Source organism: Syngnathoides biaculeatus, chromosome 4 (genome assembly GCF_019802595.1).
Source record: "Syngnathoides biaculeatus isolate LvHL_M chromosome 4, ASM1980259v1, whole genome shotgun sequence".
NCBI classification, from domain to species: Eukaryota; Metazoa; Chordata; class Actinopteri; order Syngnathiformes; family Syngnathidae; genus Syngnathoides; species Syngnathoides biaculeatus.
The window spans coordinates 18,352,941-18,378,046 of NC_084643.1; the positions used below are offsets into that span (position 1 = coordinate 18,352,941).

A 25,106-nucleotide genomic window follows, 5' to 3' on the forward strand; every position below is an offset into this window, starting at 1 on the left:
TGTAAATTAAAGGCAACATTAAAAACTATTGTTATTAAGCTTATTAGTCACTGATGCTGTAGCGGTAAACATGCCTGACTTTGGTGGGGGTGGCATGGTATCAATTCCCGCTCAGTGACGGTGTCAATATGTGCCCTTCAACTGACTGGCGATCAGTTCAGGGTGTCGTCTGCCTTTTGCCCGAAGTTAGCAGGGATAAGCTCTAGCATCCCTGCAACCCTTGTGAGGATAAGTGGCTTGGAGAATGGAATGCTTTTTATTGAATTGTAAGTACAGCATATCTTTGATCGAGGAGGCGCCAAATAAAATCTCATGTAGGGTGCTAGATTGGCTCAGGCTGGACCCGCTTGTGGAACAAAGAGGAAAAGAACTATCGGAAATTCTTACAAGCACAAATTTGCAAAAGATTGCATCTGTGATGGTGTGGGTGTGGGTGTGGGTGTGCATGTGTGTGTGTGTGTGTGTGTGTGTGTGTGTGTGTGCTTGTGTGTGTGCGTGCGTGTGCGTGTGTGTGTTATCCATCCATCAATCCGTTTTATGTATCGGTTATCTTCACTAGGGTATGGATTGTGATGGAGTGTATCCTTGCTGACTCTGGTTGTAAGAGGGGGTACACCCTGAACTGGTCGCCAGCTCGTCAGAGGGCACATGTAAACAAATGTCCATTCAAACTCACATTCACACCTACAGCAATTTAGAATATTCAAACAAGATACCAAGGATGTTTTTGTCTTGAGGTGAAGCTGGAGTGTCCTTTTCAGGTGAGCGCGGTGTGGTGTGTGATGTTGTGGGATGTCAACCTGGGCAGTGTATAATGGAGGATAAGTTGTTGCCCATGCAGCAAGTTCCTCCTCTCCAGGACACTGATGGGACCAGAGGAACAACAAGGTTGTTACAATTTGGGACCAGTGTGATCGCAACTTTCATTATGTTAACTATACAGTATGAACAGTGTACATTGTTCATGTATTGCGCAATCTGTAATTACTGTCGGACAAAAAAAAAGATTGAATACACAGAATGTATCCATATATATTGGGATATAAAATGTAATAAATATAATTCATTGTGGTAATGTGTCAATGAAGTATTATGACATGGTATTTTACATTATAGTCGAATAATGTGTATCAGTGCAGCGTCACAGTGGAATATTCTTATGACAGAAGGAAGCTGTTTTGAAAGCAAATAACTTCTGTTGCGTTGTGGCCCGCTTTCTGGTTTAAGGTTACCATACCAGATAGGTGTCAAACTCAAGGCCTAGGGGCCAGATGCCGCCCACCATATCAATTTCTGGGAGGTACGGTGGTGCAACTGGTGAGAGTGGGTTTTTCCCTGACAATGCAGTTTCTTCCCACATCCCAAAAACATGCATTAATGGAGTCTCAAAGTTCCCCGTAGGTGTGAATGTGAGCAGGAATGATTGTTTGCTTCTATGTGCTCTGTAATTGGCTGGAACCCACTTCAGGGTGTTGCCTGCCTGCTGCCCAAACATAGCTAAGAAATGGCTCCGGCATACCTGTGATCCTTGTGAGGATCAGAGGCTCAGAAAATGGATGGTTGTTTTCCAGATTATCATAAAAACAATAATGTTGAGATAATGCAATTTACCATTATCAAACCCTAGCCTTCTACAGTAACCTAAACAATACTTGACCAAAGTATTATTGTTGTCTTTTGTTTTCAAGATTAGCCAACCCTCAGTTTGGTGTGTAATGGTAACTCTATGATTTGGTGATTTAACATTTATATGATTTCACTGTTCTAACAGCCCTCTGGTGGAAATAAATATAATCCACCCCAAGACAAAAATGATTTTAATGAGAGAGTTCGGATGTTAGGTGACTGGAAAAAGGAAAAGGAATGTGCCACCATGTGTCTGCGGGACCTATGCTAGAGTGAAACACAAGCTGAATGTTTTGTTTTAGCCACAGTTATGGCCCACATTAACAGTTCATTTGCTTAGTAAAAACATTGCTGCTCAATCACGGCTTGTTGTCATTTCGTCATCAAAAGACACCCATGCTGGCATACCGAATTGGGTTTGTAGGTGTGGGCATATCAATCTAAATATCGATATTAAGATGAATATAGGTATCAGATGGATACCAGTATAATGAGATCATTACTACAGTTTCTCCTTTGTCGTCCAGCAATTTACTCAAATTTACACTAGAAATTGAATGAAATTAACATTTCCCTGTTTGAACAAGATGACAAAGAGCAGGGACTAATGGCAGCATTTGTACTTGCAGAAAGTATTTCCCATGAGGTGGGACCGTGAGTAACTCAGAGAAGAGCAAAAAAAGGAAGAATGTAAACTCATTAGTGTTCCTAAACAAAAACCTACCAGTTGTCAATATCGGAACAGAGAGTAAAGGGCGCCTCAAGGGATTCTTCCTTGGAGGGTATTGGAGGGCAAGGTTTAGAAGCAGAGCCAATTGTAGTTTACACTTACTTTGCAGTAATAACTATTTTTTTTTCACAATGTCCTCCAATGGAAGGTATTCTGTTGTTGTGATGTTGCGATATACGGTATATACTTTTCTTTATATTGCTGCTTTTTTGTTTTGGTTTTTGCGTTAGTGACTTTTTTTTCCCCAGAAAATAGCGATGGTGAAAGAATCAATGTTTTTATGCTAAAATGCAGAGGGGTTGCATCAGGAAACTGTAAAACTGTGCCAAACAAATACGTGTTCATCTGAGATGATACGTTGTGGTGACCACTAACGGGACACGCCGAAAGGAAAAGACGAAGAATTATTACTGTAACTTACGTTATTACTATTACTGTTTTTCTGTTGTAGTTACAAACAAAAAATGCCCAAGATCTGTGCGCTACTTGACCATAATCACAATCATAATGAAAAAAAAAGTGAACGCAAAATCACAAAATTATATTACAGTATTACAAATAAAAGGTATCAATTTCGGTGTCGGTATCAGCGATTAAAAAAAAAAAAAAAAAAATTACTGGTTTATGTCAATTTCAAACGCATGCGCACAAAGCCCGGTTTGGCTCTGTTTGGAATGTTTAGCGCAAAACCATTCGGGGTCAGCAGCGCACTCAACGTGCCCAGTCATCTTCCGGAAACCAAAAAGAAGAAAAATATTCAACAGGAGAAATGACGAGTTAGAAGTGAATGATTAAATTAAAAATAAATAAAGATGCAGTCATTTTAAAGTTATTAGTTGCGGGGGTGTAATGCCTTGCAAACGAGCTAACGTTGAAGTTCCTTGCTAGTTTGTTAGCAAGCTAGCCACCACAGTTATTTGTTTGGAGACTCGTGGGTGCTCGTTGTTTTTCACGAAGACACCGGTCTGAAGAAGTATGGCGAGTGTTCATGAAAGTTTGTATTTCAACCCGATGATGACGAACGGGGTGGTCCACGTTAACGTATTCGGCATTAAAGACTGGGTGACTCCGTATAAAATATCTGTATTGACGTTACTGTACGAGATGACTTCGTCTAAGATCACGCTGCCGGAAAGAAGACGCCTGAACAAGCTCATTTTACCTCTGCAGCAGGTAGTCTCTCAGAAAATTGACACATTTTGCACCAGAGGGAGTGTCTCATCACTCTTGTTACATGCTGTGTTTCAGAGCTCGGACCTGTCTCTTGGTCAGTTCCTCAAGACTGTGGGAGAGTGTTGCCCAGAGACTGCATATTCCGTCAAAATCAGGTTTGCCCCCCTCAAAATATGTAACATATACACTAATAGTTTTTGGAAAAGAAAAATATATGTTCTGAAAGTAACAGTTATAATTAAGCATTATTAACTTGCTAAAGGCATAATTTAAAATACAGTTCTTGTATTGGACCACATTAACTCATTATAGCTATAATCAATCAATAAAAAGCCTGCACTGTCTTATCATAAATTATGTGGCATCGACAATTATGGAAAAAGTTATCAGAAAACACTTAAATGCCTGGTACCATTAAAGGTATGAGTACAAATTATGATGGAAAATGTGTATTTGGCCACTTGCACGCAAGCAAGAGTTCTCACACGAACCTGTAACTTCAAATAATCCATCCATCCATCTTCTGCTGCTTCGCTGGGTTGGGTGACGGGGCAAGTAGCTTCAGCGCGGATACCCAGACTTCCCTTTCCCCAGCCACTTCTTCCAGCTCTTTCGGAGGGATCCCCAGGCGTTCCCAGGCCAGCCGAGAGACATAGTCTCTCCAGCATGTCCTGGGTCGTTCCCGGGGTCTCTTTCCGGTGGGACATGCCTGGAACACCTCACCTTATCTGGCTCCTGTCAATGTGGAAGAGCAGCGTCTCAACACTGACCCCTTCCCAGATGACCAAGCTTTTCACGCTCTCTCTAAGGAAGAGCCCAGACACCCTGCGGAGGAAACTCATTTCGTCTTATTTTATCCGTTATCTTGTTCTTTCTGTCATGACCCACAGCCCATAGGTGAGGGTAGGAACGTAAATGGACTGGTAAATTGAGAGCTTCTCCTTTCGACCCTTTTTTTTACCACAATGGACCGGTACAAACTGCAGACACTGCACCCATCTGCCTGTCAATCTCCCACTCCATTCTTCCCTCACTTGTGAACAAGAACCCAAGGTATTTGAGCTCTTCCGCTTGGCGCAGGATGTCATCCCCGACCTGTAGACGGCACGCCCCTGTTTTCCAAATGAGGACCATGGTCTTCGATTTGGAGGTGCCGATTCTCATCCCATGCTTTTCACACTCTGCTGCGAACTGTTCCTGAGAGAGTTGGAGATCATGGCTTGATGAAGCTAATAGAACCACATCTTCTGCAGTAAGAAACTATCCAATGCTGAGGCCACCAAACTGGACCCCCATTATGTAGCACTTGACAAAATTAAATAATTTTGGTGATCATGATTGACCTGAAACAGGAGATGTTTATTCTGATTTTACTTCAGACAATGAGACAAAAAATGAAATGATTTTGTACAGTGTAACCGTACATACAGGTTTTGCATGTTTACACTTTTACTTTTTTGTTGGACTGTCATTGCTGTTGAAACAAAAGTTACTGCAGAATGAAGGTATATCATTGTGTTGTGTATAAAATTGACTTACATGGGAGCCACATTGTTTAGGTAAGAGACTTTTCAACTTTTGAAATTCCAACTATTTTTTACTCTATAAGGATTGTCTTCATTATGGTCATGTCACAGGTGAGTTGAACACTCCCAGCTGACTTTGGAAGAGATGCAGGGTACACCCTGGACTGGCCACCAAAAAGTCACGGGAGACATATTGACAACCAACCATTCACACTTACATTCACTCCTATGGAGTTTGTAGTCTTTATTTAACTTAAAGGAAGACTCTCCCCAACATTCATATGTACAATAAACCCTCTAATGTAAAGTATTATTATTATTACATATATTTTGGACATTAATTGAAAATAAAGAACATATTTGAAATCCAAGCAAAATCTGGACATGTCCCAGCTTTCAGAACCAAATGCGGAAGAAACATCCTTGACCTCGCCCCTGACGTCGCTGGTGCTTAGCATTACACACCATTCGTTCTAGCTAAGCCAAGATGCGGACTTGTTCTGCACCAAAACTGAGAAAACGCACCCAAATTTGTCCGTGAGGTAAACCTGACAGGATAAAGCTGTGGCTGTCACAGTCAAGGCTTATTCATCAGTGGGGAAATTTGAACGCAATTAATCATTACTGGTTATTTGCCGCTAAATTATAGCCTCTCATGCTGGTACGGTAAAGCAACAACATACGTTATGATGCGCAGCTGTTCAATCCCGGTCTTCCGTGTGTGAAGTTTGCATGTTCTCCCCGTGTCTGCGTGTGTGTAAAATTGCCTCCTGCCCATTGACATCTGGGATAGGCTCCAACACACCTTCGACCATCGTGCGTCCAAGAAAATTGATGGATGGATGAATACGTGCATCACTTCCCGGTTACTATTTACTGCGAACCGCGCGTGCAACAGACCACCCCCGCCACCGGGGAAAGAAAAGTATCAAATCACCGTGGTCCATTTTATAGGACTGCTATTGTTAGTCGTCAGTGCCACATCCCTCCCAACACGTCGAATTCCACTTGTGTGTGTTCTGGCTCAAACGCTTGAACATTGTACATTGTTGTTTTTATTTTGCTTGCTCAAAGGTCGGTATAGTAATAACACGGAGCATCAACTCGCTTTGCTGGCTCTACAACACTTCCTGGTTACTATTTACGGCGATCCGCGAGTGCGCCCACCAAATCGCCGCTGGATTGCGAGAAGCTTTGCTGCTTGAAAAGTACAACTTGGTGTTTAAAAAAAAAAAAGTCTGGCCACCTGCTATATATTCTATACATGCAAACCAACTCTTCAGAAAGGCATCAAATCTCCGGATTCCATTTCATGGGATTGTTACTGTTCGTCGTCAGCGCCACGTCCCTCCCAACACATCAAATTCCCCTTGTGTGTGTTCTGGCTCAAACGCTTTAACATTGTACATTATTTTTATTTTGTTTGCTCAATAGTCGGTAACGTAATAACACGAAGCATCAATAAGCTTTGCCAGCTCTCAGAACACAACAGTTCCCGGTTACTATTTACAGCGATCCGTGCGTGCCCACCCCCACCGCCGCTGCTGCCAGTCGCTTGAGAGAGGCTTGCTGCTTGGGGTTAAAAAAAAAAAGAAAAAAAAAACTCAGGCCACGCTTGCTGTGTAATCTCTACATTTTAACCATCTCCTCAGAAAAACATCAAGTCTCCACAGTCCTATAATGCGACTGTTATTGTTCGTCGTTAGTGCCACTCCCCCTCTATAACACGTCAAGTGCTGGATGTGTGTATTCGGGCTCAAGCGCACAGGCTTGGACATTGTACATAGTGCTATATTTGTTTTGTTTGTTTGTAATTATTTTTCACAAAAATCGTCCACAAAATGCCAGATCGTGGACGTTCTCTGTTCAGTGAAACGCATCCGTGAGCAATGGGGCGTCAGAACAGGAAGCACAGCAGGCGTGGCAAACGCTGATTGGCTGTCAGTTTTGCAGCCGGGCTCATTGTCTGAGCAAGAGACGAATTTCAATAATACTTTTCCAATTTAGAGATGTTTCTCGGTAAAATCTGTGTTTAACTGGCATTAAAAGAAACACTGAACCCTCATCTACTAACTTTTAATGTGTGCTCCCATTCCTATTAGTTTCGACAAAGTCTTCCTTTAAGTAACCCAAAGAAAGCGCAGCATAAACATGCAAACACCACACGGGCGTGCTAGCGATTCAAACCCACAATCTCTCCATTGGTTAACCAGATGTACTAACCATATGGACTTAATTATTGTATCTGCAAATATTTTTGCGTTTTAACAAAACATAATAGATATATATCTATGAATATCTTATATTTTTGCTGTATTGTTTTTGCATTCAAAGGCTTCATGAAATGGTAGATGGAGAGCTGAGAGACATGGAATATTTCTTTTCCACCCTACCCATTCCATTCACGGCATTTGATTCGGAGGCATATAAAACTAGTGTTGTAGGTGGGTAGCAGGGCAATGATTTAAATAATAATATTGTTACAATAAAGCTAACCCTCTCTGCTTTTCCCATCTTTTAGGTCTTTTCACAAGACATATGCTCCTGGCCTACAACAAACTTTCTTTCAGTCAAGTGTACAAGTTGTACAAGTCCCTGCAGCACTACTACCACAGCAACTATTCCAAGCCAACTGAAGGCCAAGTGGGATTAACGGCACTGGCTGTTGATGAATCTGATATGGATCACACCAACACTGAGAATACAGTCAGGGACCGCCTCGACAAAGAGAAGGACGATAACTCTTTGGACGAGTCAGAAATTCTGTTTTTTTTTTTAGTTACCTGTCTGTTTTATGATCCAGATGATTACTCACTTGTACTTTTATTTTAGGCATGAAAACACTCCAAGCAGAGGTCCCTTGTCACAAAAGCAAGCAGAGTACTTTCTTGCAAGACAGGCAAGTTCTAACGTGATCATTTTGTTTCATATCAACTCGCATTTTTGTGATGCACATTTAGTGTATCTGTTGCACATTTAGTGTATCTGTGTGTCATCAGGCGTACCTTCTAAAGAACGATGAGAACAAAGCTCTGAAGCCAGCATTGCTGCAGGAGGAACTTAACAACATGTTGAGGTTTAACCCAGACTTCGCTGAGGCGGTGAGACACCTCTTCTTCAACTTTAAGCGTACCGATACAAGTCAAAACTAGCAGGTATTGAAAATTTTTTTCCCTCTGGCAATGAAGTCATTAAATTCTTGATCAACGAAACAACTATTTTCTGCGCTGTGCCGTCGGTGGGACACACCCTCATATCCTGCTGACCCAATCAGTATTAGTAATATATTCTGTAGACTATCACACGATTCATCACTTTAAACTGCTCCCTTTGCACAATTGTCATTGCATTGGTCTATAACGGGAACCACTCATGGGTAAGGGCACTCTGTACAGCCTTATCATAATTTGGGGCGTTGACGCACTCTGAACTGTTCTAAATGAAGAAGACTGCATCTTGCACATCTGTGACTCTTCTAAGGAATCGTTCCTATTAACTAAATGTGTCTTGTTCTTGTTTGTTTGTTCTTTGATCTTAATGTTGTAACAGGGTAGCACCGACTTCCCAAGACAAATTCCTTGTGTGTTGTTACACACTCGGCCAATAAAGCTGATTCTAATTCTGATTTACATTATAACCGTTGGTGTTTTAAATGCATTATTTTCTCTTTCCTCAGCACTACTTGAACTATCTCAACAGCATCAGAGTGCAGGACATCTTCCTGTCAGCCCACAGTCTCTTACATTATTTCGACCGCCTCATCTTGTCCGGGAATGAAGGAAAAAGCAATGGAGAAGAAGGCTACGGCAGAAACCTTCGCTACGCCACTCTAAACTTGGCTAGCCTTCACTGTCGCTTTGGGCACTAGTAAGTACAAGAGGAGTTGAACTCGATCAGACAGGTCGTAAAACTACCTTTTCCTTTTCTGTCCTCCAGCCTGCAGGCTGGTCTAGTTCTGCAGGAGGCAATCCGCATCGCCCAGGAGTCCAATGATCACGTTTGCTTGCAGCACTGTTTGGTAAAATAAACTTAATTTTCTCACATTTCCAGTTCTTTTTTGTCTGTTTGTTTATTTAATTTATTTATTTTTGGGGTGCGATTATTGATCATGGTCACCTTAGCCTTTCGTTTCCTTGTACCATCAGAGTTGGCTCTATACACTGGAACAGATGAAGGGATGCGACAGCACTGTTTTAACAGAAGATTCTGTCAAAATGGCTGCTCATTTCTGCCTGCCTGTGAGTACAATATGACCTGAAATAAAAATGCTATAATGAAGTCATGGGGACTTATTTTAGTTATTTTTTTAATTTAGCTGTTTCCAGCAGATGAGCTTTGAATATTTGTTTTAAACAGCCTTGACAAAAATAAATCCGCTTTCTGTTCAGCAATACTGTAAAAGGTACTTTGAAAATACAACTGCTTATTAATAATCAGACCGTAGAATAATAATTATTTATCTACGCTTTATCTTACCAGCCAAGGCAATTGAGAACAGATAGCAAGGCTCGAGACTGCGACCGTATTGATCGCATAGGCAAACCTTTTTTTTTGACGGTGGCCCTGAAGAAACAACAGGAAATAGAACTTGAGGTAGCAGAAAAGAAGATACTGAGGTTTTCGGTTGGTGTAAACAGGTTGGATAGGATTAGAAATGAGCTCATTAGATAGCCAAAGTTGGATGTTTTGGAGACAAGGTTGGAGAGAGCAGACTTCGATGGTTTGGACATGTTCAGAGGAGAGAGTGACCATATTGGTAGAAGGGTGCTGAGGATGGAGCTGCCAGGCAAAAGAGCGAGAGGAAGACCAAAGAAAAGGTTGATGGATGTTGGGAGGGAGGACAGTGGATGTTAGAGAGGAGGATGCACGAGATAGGCTTAAATGGAAAAAGATGACACGCTGTGGCGACCCATAACGGGACAAGCCGAAAGAAAAAGAAGGCGGCAAACTTGTTTTTCAGCTTGTCCGATTAAAAGAAAAAAACTCCTCATGATAGTCATATTTGTGCAAAGCCATGTTTTAATAGTTGTAAGTCGCTTTATTTTACACCGAAGTCTTCTCCTCCTACACACTCGGAGAGACAGAGAGAACATTAGCTAATGAGTGCTGTGACACCACGCCAACCAGTATGAGTTCCTTTTAAGGTAAAAGCAACCTGCAGCAATATGATTGGCTGACTTCTGTAACATAATTGACTGACTGGTATTAGCAACAGCACCTTTGCATTCATGCTGAGCACATATGCAAGCCACAGACAAGCTACTATGCCATTGTGTTTGGCCAGTAGAGCAGCCACCCTCTATATGGGGGTGAAAAAACAAAACTTTTCTCTTTTTTTTTTTTCATATCACACACGCATTTCAAACCATCAAAGCAATTTTAATATAACTCAGAGACAACCCAAGGAAATCCAAACTTTTCAAATGACAACTCATTAAGGCACAAAAAAATATCAAAACCTTTCTGACCATCTGTGAAAAAGTAATTGTGCCCCCCACACCCAAACCTGATTACCACCATTGTAGTTTCCAAAACGGGCTAATCTTGACGCATCTTCCTTCTTTACTTGGACCAAAATAGAAGAAACAAAAGTAATCCATGGCGCGGTTGGTTTGGTTAAAGAAAACTGTTTACTCGAATTTAAACTGTAAAAATAAAGTAAATAAAATTGTTTCCACATCGCATGGGCACAGGAAATCCAGGTCAATGAACAAAAATACAAAGAAAATGATGAGGATTGCGGATAATGATGGATGTTAATGATACTAATAATGATGATGATGGTCAAAAAACTATTTCGACCATATTTCCACTGTCCATATTTTTTTTCGTCTCACCTTCGTTCTTCTTCCGGATCATTTCGTCATCACAACGTATCAACTATGTAGCAAACCTCAAATCCTCATTTTAAATATCACAGAATGCAATATACTCATCGTCCACAGCATATAATATATATATAATAAACAATTATCAATAAACAATATCACATCATTAAAACTTAGCTGAAATTATTTCACTAATTATTCTGACTGAAAATATTTGAGGAACAGAAATTATATTTAGGCTCTTACAACCATACTTGTTGAATCAAGAAATCACTTAAAAAGAATCTGTCAGAGAATGTAAAGTAGGCTACAAGATCTCAAGAACCAATCTATCATGCCACGATCCAAATAAATTCAAGAAGAAATGAGAAAAAGTGAGTGAAATCCTGGAAAATGTTCTAAAGCCATTTGCAAGGAGTCAGAGCTCCAACAAACCACTGTCAGCGTCATTATCCACAAATGGAGAAAACTGAGAACAGTGGCAAACCTTCCCGGGAGTGGTGGACGACCAACTAAAACTAAAATTACTCCAAGAGTGTGATGACGACTCATCCAGTAGGTCACAAAAGAACCTCGAACAACATCTGGCCAAACATTGGGAGATTTCCCAGGCAAAGCCCCTGCTGTCAGCAAAGAATACAAAGACTCATCTCACATTTGCCAAAAAAAAACATTTTGAGGATTCTCAAGACTTTTGGAAAAACATTCTGTGGACTGACAAGTCAAAAATGTTAACTTTTTGGAAGGTGTGCAGCCCATTACGTTTGGCGTAAATATGGCAGAGGATGTGAAAAAAAGAACATTATGCCAACAGTGAAGCATGGGGCTGGCAGTATGATGGTCTGGGGCTGCTTTGCCGCTCCAGGACCAGGACAATTTGCTGTGATTGATGGAACAATGAATTCAGCTGTGTAGGAAAAAAATCCTGAAGGAGGATGTCCAGGCATTAGTTCGTGTCCTCAAACTTAAGCTCTGTTGGATCATGCGGCAGAACAACAATCCGAAACACAGTAACAAGTCCACCTTGGAGTGGCTCAAAAAAAGTAATTAAGCTTTTGTAGTGGTGAAGTCAAAGTCCACATTCAAATCCAATCGAGATAGTATGATATGACCTTAAATGGGCAGTTCAATGCTAGAAAACTCTCCAATTTAGCAGAGTTGAAAGAATTCTGCAAAGAAGAGTGGAACAAAATTCCTCCAGAGCAATGTGAAAGACGTCACCAATTATCGCAAACGTTTGCTTTCAGTTATTCTTGCCAAGTGTGGGTTTAGTGGTGATTACTTTTTCACAGAGGGTCGTAAAGTTTAGGATTTTTTTTTTCCTTAATACATAGAATTGTCGTTTGAAAACTTCTCTTTCTTCTGATCATCCTTGAGATGGTTCTACACCTTTATTCGAGTCCGGCTGTATTTGATTATACTGGTTGGACTTGAATAGGAAAGCCACACACCTGTCTGACCAGTGCATGTCAGAGCAAATGAGAATTATAAAGTCAAAAGAACTGCCTAAAGACAGACCTGTGTCAAGACACAGATCTGGCCAAGGTAACAAAATCATTTCTGCTGCACTCAAAGTTCCTAAGAGCACAGTGGGCTCGATAACCCTTAAATCCATTTGGGACCATCAGAACTCTTCCTAGACCTGGCTGTCTGGCCAAACAGAGCAATCAGGCAAAAAAAGAGTCCTGGTGAGAAGAACCCAAAGATCACTGTGAGTGACCTCAAGAGATGCAGTCGGGAGATGGGAGAAAGTTCTAGAAAGTCAGCCATCACTGCAGCCTTCCACTCACTCAGCTCACAGCTCGACTGTAGCCTCTCCTCAAGGCACACAAAAGCCCACATGTAGTCTGCTAAAAAAAAAAAAAAAACACTCAAAGGACACCAAGCTGGTGAGAAATTAGATTTTCTAGTCTAATGAGACCAAGATACAATTTTTTTGGCCTTAATTCTCATTAGTATGTCTGGGGAAAACCAGGCACAACTCATCACCTGTCCAATACAGTCTCAACATTGAAGCATGGTGGTGGCAACATCATCAGGACAACTGGTTGCAATCGAAGGAAAGAGGAATGTGGTCAAGTATAGGGCTTTCCTGGACAGAAAATCTCCAGAGTGCTCAGGACCTCGAACTGTGCTGATAGTTCACCTTCCAACAAGACAATGACCCTAAGTACACAGCTAAAATACTGAAGGACTAGATTCAAAACAATTGTGACTCTTCTTGAATGGCCCAGCCAGGCCCCTGACTTAAACTCAATTGAGCAACTTCGGAGAGACCTGAAAATGGCTGTCCACCAATGTTCACCATCAAACCTGACAGAACTGGAGAGGATCTGCAATGGCAATGGATTTGGATCCAGGTGTGAAAAACTTGTTGCATCATTTGAAAACTGAGTGCTTCCACTAAATACTGAGGAAAACGTCTGACAATTCTCACACTAACCTGTACTCAAAATAATCCATCCATCCATCCACCTTCTACTGCTCTTCAGGGTCAGGTCGTGGGGCAGTTGCTTTCCAGACTTCCCTTTTGCCAGCCACTTCATGTAGCTCTTCCGGAGGTGATCCCAAGGCGTTCCCAGGCAAGCCAAGAGACATAATCTCTCCAGCTTGTTCTAAGTCGTCCCCGAAGTCGCGTTCCATTGGGACGTCCCTGGAACACCTCACCAGGGAGGTGTCCAGGAGGCATCCAGATCAGAGGCCCCAGCCACCTCATCTGGCTCCTCTCAATGCAGAGGAGACACTGAGCCACATTGCTCCAAAACAACTCTTGTCTTCTTCTCACTGGCACTAGCCATCAATTTATTGGGGCTCATGGTGAAAAAGGATGAATAACTCCACAATTAAGCTATACAATACAAGTGTGCGCTAGCGTATGACAATGGATTGCTAATGAAGACAAAGGAAGTTAATCACGGGTAAAGATTGACGACCGCTCTAGCCAATGTAGGGATGTGTTGCCAGGAAGATGCTACATGATAGACAATGGTAGAGCAGCTCTATCACGCCACACAAACCAAGATACAGGAAGTTCATCGTGGGTAGTGACTGACGTCCCTCCTACACAATGTGATGCCAGGAAGATGCTCCAGCGATAGCCAATGGGAAAGTAGCTCAATCGTAGACAATGGTAGAGCAGCTCTATCACGCCACACAAACCAAGATACAGGAAGTTCATCGTGGGTAGTGACTGACGTCCCTCCTACACAATGTGATGCCAGGAAGATGCTCCAGCGATAGCCAATGGGAGAGTAGCTCAATCGTGCTGCTTTCAAACCAAGAAACAGTACAGGATAATTACATTGGATGGAATCCAGCGCAATTTTTTTCTTTCCATATCCTCAATTTCCTTCGTAACTAGAGACAAAATTTTTCCCCGGGAGTCTGATTAAAACCTGAATTTTTCATTAGTTGAGAGGTTCGTAAGTAGAGGCATGACTGGAATTACTATTTGGTAAAAACAACAGTTTGAACATTGTCTCGTCTTTGTAGTGTATTCAGTTAAATATAGTTTGAAGATGATTTGCAAACCAATGTCTTCTGTTTTTATTTAACACAATGTCCTAACTTCATTGGAATTGGGTTGATATTTTATTGTCAAACAAGTACCATGAAAATCTGAGGTTATCGGCCTACAAACTGTCCAGTGAATTAAAAATGACAACCTTTTCTTACTCGTACAAATACTCTGTAGGACAAAACAATAACTGCCATTTTTTTTTTTCATAAAAATAATAATAGAAGAACTTGGGAAAATCTTTAGATAAATTGCATCATTAAGACCAAAGGGTTACAGTTTCAGGAAAAAATGTGTGGCTTATTGTCTGAACTATGAGGTTTTTGAGTTTTAAAGCTGCCACAGGGCTGTACACTGTTCAGACTAAAATATTGATTAACTCCGCTCTCCACTACAGTACCTGGCATCGCTCGGCATCCAGTCTTTGGTCCAGCAGGGCACAACACAGGGTAAAACGGCGCACAAGCTGATGGATGCACTGAAGGACACAGACATCTTGCACTGGAAGCACAGCCTCTCAGAGCTGATCGAGATCAGCTTGGCTCAGACTACATCCATATGGAGGATGTATGGCAAAAGGTAAGACTTCTTTACCTTGTAAGGCTGGTAAAATGTCTCCACCTTTCCTCAACACAACTTCAAATCTAACACACGTTTGAAAGTTTTAAAAAAAATATGCACATAAAAATACATGGGGGGGTATTTGGACACTCACCAATTATATGTATGTGTGTGTGTGTGCGTGCGTGTGTGGGTGGGTGCGCGTGTGTGTGGGTGGGGGGGGGTCCAGGACATAACGTAGGATTTTTACATTATTTATAAAGTACACATTTAGATAATCAAAAAGTGTAATCCTATAGTTTTTAATGAAAGCTTTGTTTGCAATTACCAAGTTAAAATATTTGCTGTAGTTCTTCACCAGGCTTTCAGGCTGTAGAAAATAGAGGTCTGTAAATGTGGTTGGCCACTTGAGGATCTTCAAATGCTTCTTACAGGGCCACTCCTTAGTTCCCCCAGCTGAGCTTTTTGAATCATTGTCGTGCTGGAAGACGCAGCTACGTTCAAAATCTCACAATAATGGCCCAAATCATCCTCTATGAATCAGTCACCCTTTACTTGAAGAAAAGCAGCCCCAAAGCCTCAGCTTCACAGTGGATATTGTGTTCTTGGGATGCCACATATCATTGCTCTTCTTCCAAACACAGCAAATTGAGTTTACACCCAAAAGTTATATTTGGCTCTCATCTGACCACATGCCATGCATGGATCATCCTGAGAGTCACTGGCAAGCTTTGGATGGGTTTAAATGTGCTGTCTTAAGCAGGGGGAACTTTTGCACACTGCAGGATTTGAATCCCTGGCAACGCAGTGTGTTACCAGTGGTCATTTTTAATGATAGTCCCAGCTCTCTTCAGCTCATTGACCATGTCCTCTGTGTGATTTTGGGTTGATCCCTCACCGTTCTTAAGCTCGTTTATACCCCACAAGGTGAGATCCTGCATTGAGTCCCAGGTGAAGAGAGATTGGCAGTCATCTTGTATTTCCTCCATCTTTGAATAATTGCGCCAGTGGTTGATCTCTTTTCACCAAGTTGCTTGCTTCCTGTCGAGGAGCTCATCCAGGCTTTGTGCAGGTCTACAATTTTGTCCCTGGTGTCCTTCAATAACTCTGGTTTTGGCCGTAGTGGAGAGGTTGGAGTCTGACTGAGGGTGTGGAAAGATGTTTTTCTTTTCTACAGACATGGAGTTAAACAGTGTTGAAAGTCCTCCAGATTTTCCCGGAATTTCGGATTTTTAAATTTTCATGAAAATTGCTCTGGAAAATTGAGGAAAAATTGCCTAAAATTAATCCGGATATTAGTTGACAACATTGAACGAACATGCGTTTGAGTTTGTTGTTTTGCTTTCATGAGCGTAGCCATGTTGATGCACTAACACTAGTAGCAGTAATGCCCCTCCCCTCGCATTCTCTCAATATGTCGCTTATTTTGTGTGGTCTTGACATTAATTTACGTGTTTATTTCATAAACCTTGTTCACTAAACAAGCCTGCTCCAAAACAACCGGTATTCACCCGGAAACAGGAAATGCAAGTTAACCGTACTGAGCATGTACAGAGCATGTAGGAAAGCGCATGTTCAGAACTACTTCACAAAATGCAAGCGCATTTACGTTGAAAGTCATCAACATCATGAGCCATGTCAAAGGAAATTCAGTTACACCAGGGGTGTTCATTGCGTCAATCACGAGGCAGTGTGACTGCGTGCCCCCCTGCCCGGAAAAAGAAAAAAAAAAGACGTTCGACTATCATCCACCTCGTCGCTTGATTCAGGTGTGGCCAATACGTCGAGCGCAGGCACATAAAGGCGCGTTCGAGCAAGACGGCCTCCTATTTACGGCAGTCCCGTGATGCGTGGCCCCCTCCCCACAACAATATGTCAGGATTGCCGACAGGAATGTTTGTTCCAATGTATCGCTAGCTTGTTGCCACGAACGCCAATAATGTTGAACTAAACTTTAAAATTAAAATTTCAAAACATTACGAGTACAGACCCTTCATGTTTATTCCTTGACAGGCCAGTGCATTTAACTTCAGATAAAGTTTGTCAGATCAAGAATTTTTATTGATGAAAAATTTAAAATACCGTTTTATATCATATTCTACTAATATCAGTTGAAATTGGAAATGATCATTTCTGAGTTTGAAGTTTTAGTTTTCTATTTTAGTTATGTATTTGTTTATTTTATTTTTAATTTACAGTTATGTTATATTAATCTAGTAAATTATTTTAAGGCCATCTAATCATGTAGATTTTTCTAATGTGACTGACTGTGTGTGTGTGTGTGTGTGTGTGTGTGTGTGTGTGTGTGTGTGTGTGTGTGTGTGTGTGTGTGTGTGTGTGTGTGTGTGTATATATACACATGTAAAATATTAAAGGCAACTGATTATACTATTCGTATTACTAGATCTATATCTAAGATAGTGAGCAATGTGGCCGAGTGTATCAGTACAACGCGACGTAACAAGTTTGAGACTTAGATGTTAATAGTAATTACTACAGATCAACTTCTTTAACATGTTTTGCTGTACGGTGTAGAAATTCTAGGATATATTTTCGTGTATATTCTATATCTATACTATAATATGTATATTGTGGGGAAAAGGACAATTTTAGATGTCTTTTTACTGAATAGTTCACTTAATTTATTTGTCTCGTGATAAGATGCCATATTTTAAGCATATTTTAATGACAAATGTGATTTTGTGCTATCCAGTGATCGGGGGATGGGGGGCAAAAAAATCTGGGCTTGGCCCTTGGGGAACTTCTGCCCAATTTTTTTTGGTTAGGACTTTGAAATTTTACTGTCAATTTTTGTCTGAATTTTGTTAACAGATATCGCCAGAATGTACCACAGCCATCCATTTTTTCAAAAATTTACCCCGGACCCCCCTAGTGATCGCATTTGTATTTTCAGGAATTTTTACGAAAGTCCACTTTCATCTCTAAGTTAAAACATGTGCCATTAATGCAGAATACATGGAGAATAGAAGATCTTAAAGATGAAGTGGCAGGTCTATGAGACCATAATTGTTACTGGTTGGGTATAGTCGCACTCACCATTTTTGGTAACCCTGGATTTTATTTCCCATAACCTGTACATCTTCAGAAATTAATGAAAATATACCAAAATGTACATCACCATGATCTTTTAATTGGAGGTCCAAAGTATTTTAACAAAAAGAACCTTTTTTGTTCAACTTGTCATTTCAAAGGAAAAAAAACAGAAGCTGGCATGTGACGTCATATTGGCACCTCACCTTAATATTTGGTTACATACCCTTGATAACAGCCGCCAAACGTTTCTTGTATCCATCTATAAGCTTTTTCCATTTCTCAGGTGGTATTATCCGTCACTCTTCCTTTGCAGTTTGATCAAGCTCTTAAACACATCTAGGGTTCTTTTCCCAAGTGGGAGATTTCAGCACCCCGATGCTTTTCAACTGAATTGAGATCAGGTGTCAATCAGCTCTCCATTTTAAAACAGTATGCTTTTTTTCCCCCTTTTCAATGATTCCTGTGTGCTTTTGGGTGTGATCTTTGGGTCTTTGTCTTGCTGCAGGATCCATGATCATCTAAGCCTTAAACCAGGTTTTCTTATACTGGAGAGAATATTTTGCACTTAAATCTCTGAATTCATGATAGTTGTGATACAGTCAAGACTTCCAGTACCAAATGTAACCAAGCAGCTCCACAGCATTATCAATCCACCACCATGCTTGACTTGGTGTCATGGTGTTCAATTTCTACAACGCTTCATTGTGCTATGTGTAAACATAATGTATGTTTGCATTGCCCAAAAATTCTGATTTATCTGCACTACAGTACAATCTTTGTAAAGATGAAATATTTTACTCCCATGGGGCCTCATTTGCTATTAAAGCATAGAAATGTTCTCGCTCTGCGTGCAGGTTCATCATATACACACCATCAGATTCATGACACGTGTACCACGTGTATTTCTTTGCACTTCTGTACATATTTTAATGAATCAGAATTCATACTTTTGCTCTACAAAACAATATTCATGTGATGTTTCTTAGCCAAGATGCAGAGGGTTTTTGTTTTTTTTATTTTTTTCAAGAAATGGCTGATCCACAACATTAACTTTCCTGATCCTTATCCTATATGTGAAACATTATCATCTGAAAGCTTGCTAAACACAGAAACCAATGATATGATATATATAGTCATGTTCATCATTTTTAATTAATTCCAAAGTTCAGTTAGAGAATGTGGCTGCTGCGCTTGTGCTTGAACACAAGGGTAAAAGTGATGAAAATGTTGTTTCGGGCGGTGGTTCTCACCTCTTGTGGCTCTGTGGCTCACATTTTCACCTTTCACATTTTCCCATGTTGCCAAGTCAGGACCCACTTTAATAGAAATTGAGAACATTCATTCATCCATCCATCCATTTTCTTTGCCTCTCAAAGGTCACGGGGAGTGCTGGAGCCTATCCCAACTGTCAACGGGCAGGAGGCAGGGTTCACCTTTAACTGGTTGCCAGCCTATCGCAGGGCACATAGAGACAAACAGACGCAGTCACAAGCACACCTAGGAGCAATTTAGAGTGTCCAATTAATGTTGTGTATTTTTTGGGATGTGGGAGGAAAGCGGAGTGCCTGGAGAAAACCCACACAGGCACGGGGAGAACATGCAGACTCCACATAGGCAAGGCCAGGATCGAACCCAGGTCCTCAGAACTTTTAGGCCAACGCTTCACCAGCTGCCCCTCCATGCCACCAAATTAAGAACAGTTAAGTTTTTTTTATTTAAAAATAGTCTTTGAGCGCACATATACAGTAATTATACTTTTAAATGGAGTTTAAAATTAGTTGCTGTACCACCAAAGGCGTTTTGCTTGACATCACGTACGCCAATCAAAAGGTGAGTTGCACAGTATGTTTACAGTAAATTAGCGGCTAGACAACAAAGAACTTTCGTCGCTATGTTCCGTGTTGGAACTTGGTACGCTTCTGTACTTTAGTGGAAAAATTTGAATAGATTCCTAGAATTTTTTTTTTTTTTTTTCTAGTGATCCGCTACACACCCAAAATGGTTCCACAACCCTCTTTTGATTCCTGACCCACCAGTTGAGAGTCTCTGATTTAGGACAGTCGACCCTTGTGCAGATTTCTGATTTGTTTATTATTGACAGTTGATTGATTGATTGATCATTGATTTATAAATTACACTCTTCCATTTTCTTAACCGTTTATCCTTACAAGGGTCATAGGAGTGCTGGAGCCTATCCCAGCTGTCATCAGGTAAGAGGTGGGGTACAACCTGAACTGATTGCCAGCCAATCGTGGGTCACATGAAGACAGACAACAGTCACAACTCACATTCAAACCTAGAGGCATTTTAGAGTGTCCAGTTAATGTAGCATTTTTTATGGATATGGGAGGAAACCGGAGTGCCTGGAGAAAACCCACGCAGAACATACAATCTCCACATAGGCGGAGCCAGGATTGAACCCTTGACCTCAGGACTGTGAGGCCAACACTTTACAGCTGCTCCACCATGCCACCTAAATTACATTTGTAATTTAAATGTTAAATTTAATGTATTTAAAATGACTGATGCTGTATTATTTGTGTGTACAAATGATCAGAGGAAATATTTAATGCTAAACTTGTTAGCAGAGTACAAACATTAACCAAAAAGACGCATTGACGAGTCACAGGTTTATGCATCAAGTGTGTGTATGCACAAATTCAGCACAAATCCTTGTGTGCACATGGTTACTGAATGAGGTCCATCATTTTGGTATGTGCAGCACCATGGCTCTGCAGCAGGCCCAACTGCTTCTCCACATGAGCAGCTTGGAACCGGTCAATTATGGGGTCCAGCAGAACAACACGGAGGCCTTCGCTGTGGCTCTTTGCCATCTGGCTGAGTTGCATGCTAAACAGGTACGTCTTGTACACATGTGATTTATGCCCTGCTGTTTCATATCTGACGGTAATAGACGCAGCGCTTCTCTTGGTCCAGGGTCTGTACGGTACAGTTTCAGACATTCTCCGGCATCTAAAAGATCAGTTTCCTGCTCACACACAACATGCCAAGGTGTGTCCCCTCATCCGCAAATGATTTCCCCATATATCATGTCCATATTCTCATCTTGTTTTATTTTTCTAATGCAGCTCTGGATGCTGTGTGATCTAAAAATCCAGTTTGAGAGGCACATGATTGAGGGAAAATACAATATGGCAGAGAAGCTGGTCACTTCCATTTCTGCTTTAAACAAAATAGAGGGTCTCTACAGGTAATATGAAAGCACACACACAAAGTTAATCCTCCAGATTGTAGCTGAGACTCTATTTGTTGTTGCCAGGAAAGTCCAAGTTTTAAAAGTTCTCAATCAAACCACTGAGGCGTACACCATTTTGCAGCGACTCCAGGTGCACTGTGAGAAGACAAAATGTACAGAGGCAATCATCAGGTTGGATGGACACAGCTGTATTTTTTGTCATCCTCAATCCTGTTAATGTCATGTACAGAGTGTCGCTCACCCTAACCCCATGCAGAATCAATCTAAATGTGGCTAACATTTCTTTACATGACAAAGTTTGAGATAATTTTGTTGGAAGAGTCAGCAGGTGTTTTGTTTTACATAGAGTTCTGCTTTCCACGGCTGAGCTTCACTGGGAGTCTTCTGGCTTCTCCACAGCCCTGCCACTCCTCTTCCAAGCCTTGGCCCTGGCCCGACAGCACCACCTACAGTCGCTGGCCTCAGAGTCCCTCCTTCACCTGACCTTCACGCAGGTCAGCCCAAACCCATTTGCCATGAATTGGAGTTATGGCAGCCTACAGATTTTTTTTTCCTCTTCACAGTTGATGTTGGGTGTACCTGAGCAGGCTCTTCTTGTCTTGCATGAAGCCATCGAGCCTGTTCTGGCTCATGGAGCGCTGGTGGACAAAGGGCGTGCCCTGCTGCTTGCAGCCCGTTGTCAGATGGCTGTTGCTGGATTTAGGCCAAATAGACAAGGACAACCAGGTAACACTTTGCATCCTAAACATTCCTACGTCAGAGTAGCTGTTCAGTCTCACACACAGGGGCTATTGAAATGTGTTTTTTTTTTAACAATCCTTGATATTCATCTTATGGTCAAAGTAAGTGTTACAAGTGTGACAAAGCAGTGCAGTAATTGACAATTACGTGACACGAGTACTACTATTGACATGTTAACATTTTACATGTTCAAATCTAGCACTTCAGTGACAGTACTAGTACTGCACAAATAATTACTAGTGCACAGTTTTGCCTCTTTAGAAGCATTAAAATCGTCCTACAAGTATGCCTAAATTATTTTACTAGTGAGGAGGGGGGGGTATCCTAGTACATGGACATTAAGCTTCTACATCAAGGATTATAAAGTGTGATACATGCCCACTCATATTATTAATGCTGCACAGTAGGTTACTATTAAGATTTTATTGCCTACTTGTAAGCCATAAGTTTCAGAAGTAAACGGAAAAAAATCTTTCGTAAAAATAAAAAAATTATTCGACAACTGTGCTGAGTTGTCTCATTAGTGAGGATAAAGGCCGTAGTAGTATATGGACGTTAAGCATGACATCAAATCACTGCTCAAGTCGCCATCCATAAACAACTGACTTTCCTCCAGCAGATTTACATGTTGCGGTTTTGACAGTGGACATGTTACAAGAGGCTGCAGGTTATTTCACCAAGCTTAATTCCAAGGAACACCTCCGAGAGGTCTACTACCTGCAGGCTCATCTCTACCATTCCTTGGGACAAACACAACAACGAAACAAAAGCGCCATGCTTTTTCGCCTTTTGGACCAGGAGCTCCAATCACCAGCGCCACCACTTTCTATGCGCCTCTAAACGCTTCGACATTTGGACTTTTGAGAGGAAGCCTGCGGTGGCCGCTAGATGGCGGTAAAGACCTGTTCTGTCAGGTTCTGCTCTCAGCCTCATCCTTTTGTACAGTCATACTGATTGTTGAGGTGAATGTAAATCACAATTTTGTGCTCCTGTATTATGTTTAGGCCATAAATCAAATAAAATCAGCACTCTTTAAATTTCTGCAGAACCAAACTCTACCTCACCTTCTGAAACCTGTGTTGTTCTATATTATCCAACAACAGTACATGGTGGAACATAACTTGATTTCATTCCTTTTGCCACAGCAGCACACCGGATTTGTCAGACACTGCTGTCTACAATTAGTATTACTGTTATTTAGCATCATAATTAGATAATTAGTATTACTAACATTCACCTTAATTATCTCACCTTCAGAATTTTAAAAATTCTTCCAATGTTGAAGCAATTAGGGGCTTGTCCCATTTTTTTCTACATGTGCGGCACTGCACAAATGAAGGTCCATAAAGTTGCAAATTCATTATTTACATGGGATAACTCCCTTGAGATACAACATCAAGGGATGCCTGGTTGAGTTTGAAGTACTAGAACTACTAGTCATGAGCCCTTACCTTGAGACCATCAAACACCTTGGGGATAAAGAAGATCAGTATTTCCCAACCTGTTCTGGGATTAGATACATTTTCCAATAGAAAATCTCACAGGTCACTGCAAAACAAAACCATAAAAAGTAGCTATACTGAAATGATTATCTTTTTCCTCATAAACAGATCTAACAGTGTTAGATGAGCATAAAGCTAATACACTGGTAAAAACCCTTGACACTCTGTTCTGTGAATGGCAAAAGCTGTATGCACGTTTTATCGTCAACCGTTTCATGAAAGGGCGTTTCTCTCACAATGGGCTCTGAAACCAGTCCTCTTGAGAGTTGTTTGACTTCCACTCTGGCTGTGAGAGGTGCCAAGTAGGTATGGTTATACTTGTTGACCAACTCGGGACATCATGAGTAGGTGGGGAGAATGCTTCTAAGACCTCAATTCCACTGACATCCCTTATCATGAGGAAGCAGAGTCGGGGTTCTCTGAGGCGGGCTCTCCTGTTTCCGTGGTTGAGGTCACCGAGGTGGTTAAAAAGCTTCTCGTTGGCAGAGCCCCGTGGGTGGATGGATTCGCTGAGAGTTTCTAAAGGCACTGGATGTTGTAGGGCTGTCCTGGTTGACCCGGTCTGCAACATCACTTTGACATTGAAGACTTTTTAAGAAGTGGGATTGTTTTAACTACAGGGGGATCACACTCAGCCTCCCTGGTAAGATCCATTCAGGGGCACTGGAGAGGAAGGTCCGTTGGGAAATCGAATCACATTCTGGAGGATCAATGTGGTTTTCGTCCTGGTCATGGAACACTGGACTAGGTCTACACCCTTGACAGGATCCTCGTGGGGCATGAGAGTTCACCCAACCAGTCTACATGTGTTTTCTAGACTTGGAAAAGGCGTTCAACCGTGTCCACTGTGGGGGGAGTTCTTCGGGAGCATAGGATACTGTACCCCCTGATATGGGGTGTTCGATCCCTGTACGACTGGTGTCAGAGTTTGGTCCGCATCGGCGACAGTAATTTGGACTCGTTTCCGGTGAGAGTTGGACACTGCCAAAGCTGCCCTTTGTCCCAGATATTGTGTAACTTTTATGCACAGAATCTCTACGCGCAGTCAAGGCCTAGAGGGGGTCCAGTTTGGTGGCCTCAGTATTGCATACTGAACCGCAGCTAAGTGTGAAGCGGCTGGAATGGGAATCAGCACCTCCAAATTTGAAACCATGGTTCTCAGTCGGAAAAGGGTGAAGTGTTCTCTCCAGGTCGGGATGAGATCCCGCCCCAAGTGTAGGAGTTCAAGAATCTTGGGTTCTTGTTTACAAGTGAGAGAAAAATGGAGCAAGAGATCAACAGGCAGATCGGTGCAGCGTCTGCAGTGATGCGGCGTTTGTATCGGTCTGTTGTGGTAAAAACGGAGGGAAGTCGAAAGGAGAAGCCCTCAATTTACCAGTCAATCTACGTTCCTACCCTCACCTATGGTCACAAGCTGTGGGTCGTGGACGAAATGAGTTTCCAGGAGGGTGTCCAGGGTCTCCTTTAGAGAGGCTCGGTCATCCAGAAGCGACTCAATGTTGAGCCGCTGCTCTTCAGCATTGAGAGGAGCCAAATGAGGTGGCTGTGGCATCTGATTTGGATGCCTCCAGGACACCTCCCAACGGAAAGAGACCCCTGCGACAATCCAGGACACACTGGAGGGATTATGT

General features: G+C 41.7%; 1 protein-coding gene across 2 annotated transcripts; it reads left to right on the forward strand.

Annotated features, from left to right (window-relative positions):
- The first annotated feature begins 3,026 nt into the window (after nt 1-3,026).
- Nucleotides 3,027-23,044, forward strand: anapc5 (anaphase promoting complex subunit 5). 2 transcript variants are annotated; one of them, XM_061818107.1, is made up of 17 exons: nt 3,027-3,529; nt 3,605-3,684; nt 7,390-7,499; nt 7,577-7,808; nt 7,888-7,954; nt 8,055-8,156; nt 8,732-8,922; nt 8,992-9,073; nt 9,201-9,293; nt 14,798-14,979; nt 20,738-20,873; nt 20,953-21,027; nt 21,105-21,226; nt 21,296-21,403; nt 21,579-21,726; nt 21,796-21,958; nt 22,590-23,044. In XM_061818107.1, exons 1-17 carry the CDS (start codon nt 3,332-3,334, stop codon nt 22,811-22,813), a joined length of 2,313 nt encoding a protein of 770 aa, XP_061674091.1. In that variant the 5' UTR covers nt 3,027-3,331; the 3' UTR covers nt 22,814-23,044. The 2 variants fall into 2 exon arrangements, with proteins under 2 accessions (XP_061674091.1, XP_061674092.1); XM_061818108.1 differs by having other exon boundaries at nt 22,593-23,044.
- The last annotated feature ends 2,062 nt before the right edge of the window (nt 23,045-25,106 follow it).

Excerpts from the sequence above, each read along its gene's own strand:
- anapc5 (XM_061818107.1), top strand. The coding sequence starts at position 3,332 with ATGGCGAGTGTTCATGAAAGTTTGTATTTCAACCCGATGATGACGAAC. Across the intron at positions 3,530-3,604 it reads TCATTTTACCTCTGCAGCAG|AGCTCGGACCTGTCTCTTGG; the intron begins GTAGTCTCTCAG and ends GCTGTGTTTCAG. Across the intron at positions 3,685-7,389 it reads GCATATTCCGTCAAAATCAG|GCTTCATGAAATGGTAGATG; the intron begins GTTTGCCCCCCT and ends TTGCATTCAAAG.